Below are 10522 nucleotides of genomic sequence, written 5' to 3'. Positions count from 1 at the left end.
CGAGGCGGGTCCACGTCGTTCTTGCACATTGGGCCTGCAGGTGCGGTTCATCACTGACAGGGATCTGCATTTTTTGTTGTAAGTAATAGCTTGCTCATAATCCAGATGCATTGGGATTTTTCAGCTTCCTTTAGATCTAGCCGTAGCCACAGACCCTCACTTGACTTCTAGGTGCTTTGGCATTTCAGTGGAGAAATTTTCAGCCCATATATTATGTGCTTGGAGTGTTGGCGGATTTTGTTGACATGGTGCAGCTATCATATTAGAAATTCACTAGGATGTGATAACACCCTTATTATGTTATCAATGAAAAGTGTTGAGAAGTACTTGCTTTGCTCAATGGGCTGCCTGCCCTTTCCTAGGCTGTTCTGTCTGTGAAATTGATCATTGCTATTTTGTTGCAGTGTTGAGTGTTTTTCTTTACTTATTGGGTCATTTAAATTTTTGAAGTATTTATTATATTTTGTAACTGAGCCAGAACATTTGTTACATGACAAGTAAGAAAACTGTTTCTCTAGAGGCTAGTGGTATAATGTTCCCTGCCTTTCTGGTGTTCTATTCCACTCATTGAAATAAAAGGCCACTGGCAAAATTTGCAAGGATAATGATTCACAATATGTGACAATTTGTCTTGCATAGACTATGGCTCCTTTTTACTCAAAATTTGCAGGATGATAATGGTAGAATAATATTTGCACATGCTACACATCTAATAAACAGGCTCTGTAACAATGACCACCAGGGATGTCAATTTTATGAAATTATTGGGGTCTTAATAGGAGGCCCAACAACCTACCCCCTCCCCATTTTTCTCACCAGATTTGGCCCACTTTACTTTGAATGCATGCAGTACATGTTTTGAATCTGTATAATTTCCTTGATTTAAGCCTTAATTTAAGCAGAAAAGGAGCCTTTAATTTAAGCAGAATAGAAAGTCACACAGAGTTAGATCCAGGGAGCAGGCACTGGATGCACATTCTCTTCTGACACATGCATCTCCCTTCAGAGGCCACCTTAGGGTGCTGATGACACTCTTCTTTGACTGTCATAGGAGCTGGCACACACTTTGGCTGCAGGGAATGGGGGCAGGGTTAGCCATGAAGGACTTAGGTCACCCCCATATTCCAGAGCTTTTCACTTTAACATTGCAAACCATTCTGTGTCTTATGGCACTAGGTATGTGAAGTTTGCTGCATTCTTTATCCACCCAGCTGTTATGATTTGTATCTTGTTGTAGCAACTATGACTTTTTGTTATCACAGTGGTATGAGACATCACTATGCAAACAGATCAAAGAAGATAGTCTTTGCGTTATGATCATCTTTTACCCATGTTTTTGTAGTATTCCAGCCAAAAACATTGGGGAGGGCAGGCCAGTGGTGATGCAGTGACAGTGTGTAAGATATCATTTGCCTGCCAAAAACAGGAATAAACGAGTTAACAATTTGCCATTTTTCCCTCTCAAATGTTCCATATCATGGGCTATATATATATATATATATATATATATATATATATATATATATATATATATATATATATATATGGGTATATGTACATATGCTGAAAATTATCTGGACTTTATTTGCTTTTTGTGTTGATTTATGTTCTCTCTGGGCAATTGTCTCCCAAGTGAGTACTTCTGGGTGCACTGCAAAGCTTTGGTTATTGCAGATGGGTGTTTGTGTTTGTGCCCAGGTGCCCAGGTAACTTTGACTGACTGTTTTTTGTATTTTCCAGCTTGTCAGCACCTTCAAGATGCATACATTTTATCTTGCTGCCTTATTACTATGTGCTACCTGTGCATTTGGTGATGATGATGAAGTTACAAGAAAGGTAATACACACACATGCTGTTAACTTGCATTATGTGAAACTTTGCTCACCTGAATTACAAATTTATGCATGAAGAGCACATAATTTTGGTGAAAATACACTGACAGTTATGACCAGTTTTCCACTCAGGCCTAAATTGGACAGACCCCCAACCAAACGATTCCCCATTTCAGCTGCACGCTGTCTGGAACCCGGGATGCAGTGAGCAGTCTCCGCCGGACGTGTGCGCGGCCCACCGACTGCTGTACATCAACGCCTCGGCGCCGTCAGACACGCTGCACGTGTACATGGCGTTGTGGGACACGCCAGCGTGCCTTCTGCTGCGCACGCCCGGCGGAGTGACCCCGCAGATCAACTGGACTGAGTTGGTGTCAGACAATCCGGAGGGTGCCCTCATGGCCGACTCCGTGCTGGCGTCCTACGGATTCAGCATGGACCAGGCAAGGACCGAGTGGCTCTGCTCACCCTGCAAGAATGTTGGGCTCCGGTATGTTTTTACTCCAGAGATATTTGTCCTTGATGCTCCAAATGCCACCACCTTGCCAGTGAAAAAGGGCGAGCTTGCGCGGCACATGGACCAGTGCACGCACTGTATGCCATCATTTTCGTCGCCTTTCGGCATCGCCCCTGTGCCCAGCTACCTCTGTGGCACTGTTAAGGCCGGACTGAGTAGGCGGGTGGACGCCGCCGCCGCGTGGGGATCTCGCCAGAGAACGTCAGTCGGCAGCGCGCCGGCCCCATCCCCCTGATGTACTGCCCGCGCTGACCCTGGTGCCTCCTGCGGCAGCTGCTGGAGTTTGACGACCCGAAGGACACGGCCGACTGGGGCAAGGCGGCCAACCGCACGCTGTACAACATGGCCGACCTGGACTTCACGAAAGGCACGCTCACCAGCAGCAACAGCAGCTCGGAGGTGCGACTGAGCCTGCAGTCGCCGCCGCTGAACTTCTCCGGCCTTGGAAGCGCCGGCACAGTCACCATCCAGGTGGGCACCGGTGGACGGGCGGGCGAGAGACCTGTGGCGACTGTGATTACTCACTGGTGGGAGCTGATGCCGGGAGACGTGGGAGCAGGACAGACGCCTGTGATGGCGCCTGTGATGCGGTCTGTGTGGTCGGTGCCGGCCGGCGGACGCCACAGACCGACAGACCGACAGACCCACAGGCCACAGACCACAGACCACAGACCACGGACCACAGACCGCCGCCGCCGGTACGGTCGTCTGGCGCTGTGCCGCGGCGGCGGCGGCGATCGGCGCCAGCTTCACCTGACCGCCCACCGCTCCGCCCCAGCTGCTGATGCTGAACAGCGCCCGGCGCACAGACCAGCTGCCGCACCTGCTGCAGACCGGCGATTCGGTGGTGGTCGACGTCCTACTGCGCGGCCTGGAGACCAGCTCCGGCTTCGGCCATCCCAGGTGGGCACACGCCGGCGGCGCCAATCGCGGCCTAGCCCGGCTGACGTACTCGTGCCCGTGAGGGGTGTCGCGTCGAGCTGGGCCGGTGTCAGCGCGGCTGCGGCCCAGTCTCGTGCCCGTGAGGGGTGTGCCGGCGAGCTGGGCCGGTGTCAGCGCGGCTGCGGCCCAGTCTCGTGCCCGTGAGGGGTGTGCCGTCGAGCTGGGCAGGTGTCAGCACGGCTGCGGCCCAGTCTCGTGCCCGTGAGGGGTGTGCCGTCGAGCTGGGCCGGTGTCAGCGCGGCTGCGGCCCAGTCTCGTGCCCGTGAGGGGTGTGCCGTCGAGCTGGGCCGGTGTCAGCGCGGCTGCGGCCCAGTCTCGTGCCCGTGAGGGGTGTGCCGTCGAGCTGGGCAGGTGTCAGCACGGCTGCGGCCCAGTCTCGTGCCCGTGAGGGGTGTGCCGTCGAGCTGGGCAGGTGTCAGCGCGGCTGCGGCCCAGTCTCGTGCCCGTGAGGGGTGTGCCGTCGAGCTGGGCCGGTGTCAGCGCGGCTGCGGCCCAGTCTCGTGCCCGTGAGGGGTGTGCCGTCGAGCTGGGCCGGTGTCAGCGCGGCTGCGGCCCAGTCTCGTGCCCGTGAGGGGTGTGCCGTCGAGCTGGGCAGGTGTCAGCACGGCTGCGGCCCAGTCTCGTGCCCGTGAGGGGTGTGCCGTCGAGCTGGGCAGGTGTCAGCACGGCTGCGGCCCAGTCTCGTGCCCGTGAGGGGTGTGCCGTCGAGCTGGGCCGGTGTCAGCATGGCTGCGGTCCAGTCTCGTGCCCGTGAGGGGTGTGCCGTCGAGCTGGGCCGGTGTCAGCGCGGCTGCGGCCCAGTCTCGTGCCCGTGAGGGGTGTGCCGTCGAGCTGGGCCGGTGTCAGCGCGGCTGCGGCCCAGTCTCGTGCCCGTGAGGGGTGTGCCGTCGAGCTGGGCCGGTGTCAGCGCGGCTGCGGCCCAGTCTCGTGCCCGTGAGGGGTGTGCCGTCGAGCTGGGCCGGTGTCAGCGCGGCTGCGGCCCAGTCTCGTGCCCGTGAGGGTGTGCCGTCGAGCTGGGCCGGTGTCAGCGCGGCTGCGGCCCAGTCTCGTGCCCGTGAGGGTGTGCCGTCGAGCTGGGCCGGTGTCAGCGCGGCTGCGGCCCAGTCTCGTGCCCGTGAGGGGTGTGCCGTCGAGCTGGGCCGGTGTCAGCGCGGCTGCGGCCCAGTCTCGTGCCCGTGAGGGGGTGTGCCGTCGAGCTGGGCCGGTGTCAGCGCGGCTGCGGCCCAGTCTCAGTGCCCGTGAGGGGGTGCCGTCGAGCTGGGCCGGTGTCAGCGCGGCTGCGGCCCAGTCTCGTGCCCGTGAGGGGTGTGCCGTCGAGCTGGGCCGGTGTCAGCGCGGCTGCGGCCCAGTCTCGTGCCCGTGAGGGTGTGCCGTCGAGCTGGGCCGGTGTCAGCGCGGCTGCGGCCCAGTCTCGTGCCCGTGAGGGTGTGCCGTCGAGCTGGGCCGGTGTCAGCGCGGCTGCCGGCCCAGTCTCGTGCCCGTGAGGGGTGTGCCGTCGAGCTGGGCCGGTGTCAGCGCGGCTGCGGCCCAGTCTCGTGCCCGTGAGGGGTGTGCCGTCGAGCTGGGCCGGTGTCAGCGCGGCTGCGGCCAGTCTCGTGCCCGTGAGGGTGTGGGCCGTCGAGCTGGGCGGGCCGGTGTCAGCGCGGCTGCGGCCCAGTCTCGTGCCCGTGAGGGTGTGCCGTCGAGCTGGGCCGGTGTCGGCGCGGCTGCGGCCCAGTCTCGTGCCCGTGAGGGGTGTGCCGTCGAGCTGGGCCGGTGTCAGCGCGGCTGCGGCCCAGTCTCGTGCCCGTGAGGGGTGTGCCGTCGAGCTGGGCCGGTGTCAGCGCGGCTGCGGCCCAGTCTCGTGCCCGTGAGGGGGGTGCCGTCGAGCTGGGCAGGTGTCAGCATGGCTGCAGTCTTGTCGAGAATTGGCCCTGGATGTATGTTCGCTCGGCTTGGCATCACCTGTATGGGCTACCAGGGCGTCAGGCTGGGCTGCCGTGCGCTTACCGACAACGCAGTGCCTGCTTCATGTGGTTAAGACCGGTTGCAAAACGATGTTCTCTGCATTGTCGGCGGCAGCACCTAATTTTGGTTGATTAAACAATGTGTGTTGACTAAGAGAATGTTGTAAAATCTGTGCTTTAAGAATAGGAATGCCAGGGAGATCCAGGTGTGTGTACGTTCAGTGGTGCGTCAGTTTCGTCACTTGGCGTACGTGCCCCTGACATGGAGTGGGATTTGCAAATGTCTTGCCGCACGGTTACACTCGTGCTTTCGAGATGCTTTCCTGGGTTATACTCAGCAACACACGGCCTGGCTCACACACACTCGGCTTACATGCACACCCTCGACTTACATACTTGCTCACTGCCTCATCTACATGATTTAGCACATCTCACCTGCACACTTAACACCACCTGGCGTACACACAGCTGTGCTGTGCCTGACGTACACCGTGGGGCATATCTGGCATACACATTTATGCTCCACCTGATCTTCACGCTTGCACACAATCTGGCCCACGTATTTGCGCACCGCCTGGCGTACACGCACTTGCAATCCACCTGCGGCACAACACTGGCGCACCTGACGTACACACACTTACGCATCGTCTCGCGTACATGCTTCCGCATATAGTCGTAGTCACTGCCCTGTAATTTGCAAGAGGCCGCCGGCTGGAAGCAGAGCGTCAGGAAGTTTGAAACTGAAGAGGTGTTGTGCATGAAGTTTTGCAGAGTGGTCAGTGGAGCCAGTTTTTCCCTAGGAGCAGGTTGTTGAATCGGTCGTGCGGTGCCGACTCTGCAGCCTCAGTATGCCAGGCCGGTCGTTTCTAACTGCCTTTTCGACCAGGCTTGCAGCTGAATGTGAAGACAAGGCAGGCTCAGTGGACGGTTCTGCGGTGCTGGCAGGCTCGGGGTGTGTCTGACCATCCTGTGGTGCTGGCAGGTTCGGGGTGCGTCTGACCACCGCGGGAAACGAGCCCGAGAAGCTAAACCTGACCAAGAGCCTAGACGACGAGTACACGCCGGGCGTATTCAAGGTAAGGCATTCATTAGTGTGCAGATATGCGATATTTGAAGTGGAGAATGACATCATTTACGGACGTCTTCGGGTTGTCAGCGTTTTACCCTGCTCGTAATCTTGGTCTGTCATCCATTGATAGTCTTTTCGCTGACTGATATCCCTCAGGGCTTGGGGAAGGCATTGGCGTCTCCACAGCAGTCCTTTTACTGAGGCAGCTTTGACGCGCTGGTGCTCCGCCACCGCCCCTCGGGTGGGCTGAAACACGTCCCCGGTAGACAATATGTCCCGTTAGCTGCTGCGGTCGGCACGATTTCATGTACGTGATGGCGGTCCGCCATTATATATTGATCAGACTGCTGGAGCTCTTTCCGTCTGCTTCAACGTCTTGATGAGACTGGACGTTTGGAAGTTGGCAGGTTGGGGTGGGGCGGTGCAACGAATAGAATGAATTGGCATTAATACGTACCCTTGAGTGTGATCAACTCACTCCCGAACGCGCGATGCTCTCAAAAGCTTCCATCGCAGCTCAGCAGCTGCCATTAAGACGGATACCTCCCTCAAAACACGCCACACGGACATGTTCTGCGAGCGGGTCCCCGGCCGATGCTGAGCGTCGCGTCCTCCGCCGCCAGCTGTACAGCCTCGGCTCGTCGGAGGCGGCCGGCTTCGTGCAGTGGCGGCCGGTGGCGTACACGGCCGCCGAGAGCACGATCGAGCACTCGACCTCAGTGCGGCAGTACAAGCCTGACGTCGGACGACGAGCCGCCGGCCAGTCCGCTGCTGCGCGCCTTCTTCACGGACGGCCCGCTGCGACACACGCTGCCGGTGACGTTCGGCATCGCCGAGGACGGCTGGTACTCGGACGCCAAGTTCGCACAGTGGTGAGTGGGGACGCAACGGCCAGCTGCGCGGCGCCCAGTACGGATGTTGGGTGGTGAGTCACTGTCAGCCGGCCTCTCCGGCCTGTCCACGTCTCTTACGGGACCCAGGCAGTCACTGTCAGCCGGCCTCTCCGGCCTGTCCACGTCTCTTACGGGACCGAGGCAGTCACTGTCAGCCGGCCTCTCCGGCCTGTCCACGTCTCTTACGGGACCGAGGCAGTCACTGTCAGCCGGCCTCTCCGGCCTGTCCACGTCTCTTACGGGACCGAGGCAGTCACTGTCAGCCGGCCTCTCCGGCCTGTCCACGTCTCTTACGGGACCGAGGCAGTCACTGGCAGCCGGCCTCTCTGGCCTGTCCGTGCCTCTAACAAGACTGAGGCAGTCACTGTTAGCCAGCCTCTCCAGCCTGTCTGTGTCTCTGACGGGACGGGGCAGTCACTGTCAGCCGGCCTCTCTGGCCTGTCCGTGCCTCTAACAAGACTGAGGCAGTCACTGTTAGCCAGCCTCTCCAGCCTGTCTGTATCTCTGACGGGACAGGGGCAGTCACTGGCAGCCGGCCTCTCTGCCCTGTCCGTGTCTCTAACAAGACTGAGGCAGTCACTGTTAGCCAGCCTCTCCAGCCTGTCTGTGTCTCTAACGAGACTGAGGCAGTCACTGGCAGCCGGCCTCTTCAGCCTGTCCCATGTCTCTAACAAGACTGAGGCAGTCACTGGCAGCCGGCCTCTCCAGTCTGTCTGTGCCTCTAACGAGACTGAGGCAGTCACTGGCAGCCGGCCTCTTCAGCCTGTCTGTGTCTCTAACGGGACTGAGGCAGTCACTGGCAGCCGGCCTCTCCAGCCTGTCCCGTGTCTCTAACGGGACCGAGGAAGTTACTGTCAGCCGACCTCTCCGGCCTGTACGCGTCTCATACGGGACTGAGGCAGTCACTGGCAGCCGGCCTCTCCGGCCTGTCCCGTGTCTCTAACGGGGCGGGGGGCAGTCACTCTATGTATACCCACCGCTCTTTGGCGGGAAGCTGTGTGGAAAGTGGGTCTGTACAACCGGTGGCAGACTGTGAGTGTGTAATTGGTCGACGACGAGGCTTGTGTGTGACGGGTTGATGGCGGATTGGTCTCTGTGGCAGGCGAAGGACGGCTGGTGTCTGTGTGACAGGTCGGTGGCGGCTGGTTTTTCCCGGCTGGTTCGAAGACGGGTCCTCCGTATGGCGAGTCAGTATGAATAAGCACCTGTGGCGGCTGTATGGTGGTCGATCCATGTATGACGGGCGGATGACGGCAGGCCCGTGTGTGGCAGGTCGGTGACGGTCGGGTTGGGTGCGGCGCCGAAGGACCAGTTCTCGCTGATGGTGATCCTGCTGCTGGGCATCGGTCTCGGCCTGCCGACGCTGGCGCTGCTCGGCGGCGGTGTCTGGATGGGCGTCCGCCGGCTGCGCGGCCGGGCAGCCGGGCCCACCCACCTCATCGACAATGAGGGCGAGGAGTGAGCCGGCCGGCCACCGCCAGCCCCCCGCCCTCTCGCGCTGCACGGCGCTCTCGTGCTTACACACGCTGATCTGTGGGGTGGCCAGCGAACTGCGCGGTGTGATTGTCTGATTGCCGGCTCGGGCCTGGGTCTGTCTGACTGCCGGCCCGGTCCGGGTCTGTGTGCCTGCCGGCTTGGGCCTGGGTCTCTGTGACTGCCGGCTCGGGCCTGGGTCTGTCTGACTGCCGGCCTGGTCCGGGGTCTGTGTGACTGCCGACTCGGGCCGGGGTCTGTGTGCCTGCCGGCTCGGGCCTGGGTTTGTGCGACTGCCGGCTCAGGCCTGGGTCTGTGTGACTGCCGGCTCGGGCCTGGGTCTGTGTGACTGCCGGCTCGGGCCGGGGTCTGCGTGACCGTCGGCTCGGGCTGGGGTCTGTGTGACTCGGCTCGGGTCGGGGTCTGTGTGACTGCCGGCCCGGGCCTGGGCCTGTGTGACTGCCGGCTCGGGCCTGGGTCTGTGTGACTGCCGGCTCGGACCTGGGTCTGTGTGACTGTCGGCTCAGGCCTTTGTCTCTGCGACTGCCGGCTCGGGCCGGGGTCTGTGTGATTCGGGCGCTGATTTTTGCGATGTGGACAAACAAATCTGGACTCCAGACATGCCGATTTTGGCAGTTATTGGTAGGGTAATTGTTGGTCTGATTGTAGTAAAAGTGGGGCCTCTTCATCCCATGAACGAAGTATCATCGGCGCTTTCCTCAGTCTTCTGATGCACCAGGGCTTCCGACCCTCCCGCGCCGGCAGTATCGCAGAAGCGTCTCACTGGATTAAGCACTGTCAGGGTGCCTCCCGAGCAGCACGTGGCAGCGACTCGTGCAGATTTGTGCTTACTTCAGAGCTGTGATCTCCTATTGCCTGCTGTTAGAACTGGTGACATTGGAGTCCGTAGACGATGGTCCGGTCGTGTCATCAGATGTTTACAACAGTGATATTAACCGGGTGTAGTGGTACGCCTTCTGATTCTACACATTGTACTGTGTTATAGGCATGCGTTGAACAACAGACTTGAGGACTGAACTTGCAGACTTGGGTAGCAGTGAACCCAGCACGAACCTATATTTCCCTTACTGTAATGTGTTGTAAATGTGTACCGTGTATTCTTCGATTTCGGCTCTGTTAGGTCCACTGACATCCAGAGCGCGCTGTTTAGGTGCACGGAACTCGAGGCGCCCCAGCAGCTGTGCTGAACTTGGTTGGACTCCCAGCACAGTACAGTAACGTGGACCGGCACTGGCTGGCCCAAACCCAGCAGCATGCATGGACCCTGGCCCAAAAGCCTCGCCCGGAGTCCCAATGTTTTTTGTTCGAGTCCCGAGTTCACCCCTGTTACATGGCCTGAGTCCATCCATTTGCTTGGTTCGGAAGTCGGAGTCCGCAGGCTGAGTCCGATTCCGGTTCGGAACCTTAATGCTAGAGTACGAGTTTATCAGTTTCTTGCCGCATCGCACAGGATCGAGATAATCCGTCCTCCTCTACAGCGATCTGTATCGCTTTCATAACGGTATTCCCGTTGAGCAATGGCTGAAACTCTAGCCAAACGGGAGCAAAATACGAGTTTGAGTCCGCACGTGAGTTTTTTTGCGAAATGAACCAACTCCCCGGAGCCGCCCAGGATATCGTTGGTCTGGGCAACAGGCTGCATCCAGGCAGACTCGAACTCATGCCCTATGACCATGCGGAGACGACGTGAGTGGGTGCCATGAATCGTTTGGCTCAAGTCGATGCTTAAAGGAACGGCCGTTGATTCTATCTCAGCTGCCTAATTATAATATTGATATGTGTTGTACCCGTACACCTTGCACATTGCGTCGCACAATTTGTGTGTATAT

At 58.7% G+C, this 10522-nt stretch overlaps 1 protein-coding gene across 1 annotated transcript; it reads left to right on the top strand.

Annotated features, from left to right (window-relative positions):
• Positions 1-11: 11 nt before the first annotated feature.
• On the top strand, positions 12-10441 carry LOC119102487 (glycosylated lysosomal membrane protein A; the record flags this gene model as incomplete). Its single annotated transcript, XM_037225859.1, is given in 8 exon segments — positions 12-78; positions 1741-1836; positions 2009-2275; positions 2623-2820; positions 3128-3252; positions 6220-6313; positions 6930-7178; positions 8472-10441. Coding segments are annotated over 7 exon segments (1188 nt in total). The 3' UTR covers positions 8649-10441.
• Positions 10442-10522: the final 81 nt, after the last annotated feature.

Source organism: Pollicipes pollicipes, unplaced genomic scaffold (assembly GCF_011947565.3).
Source record: "Pollicipes pollicipes isolate AB1234 unplaced genomic scaffold, Ppol_2.1 Scaffold_5724;HRSCAF=6776_pilon_pilon_pilon, whole genome shotgun sequence".
Lineage (NCBI taxonomy): Eukaryota > Metazoa > Arthropoda > Thecostraca > Pollicipedomorpha > Pollicipedidae > Pollicipes > Pollicipes pollicipes.
This window is presented reverse-complemented; position numbering and strand designations above follow the sequence as displayed.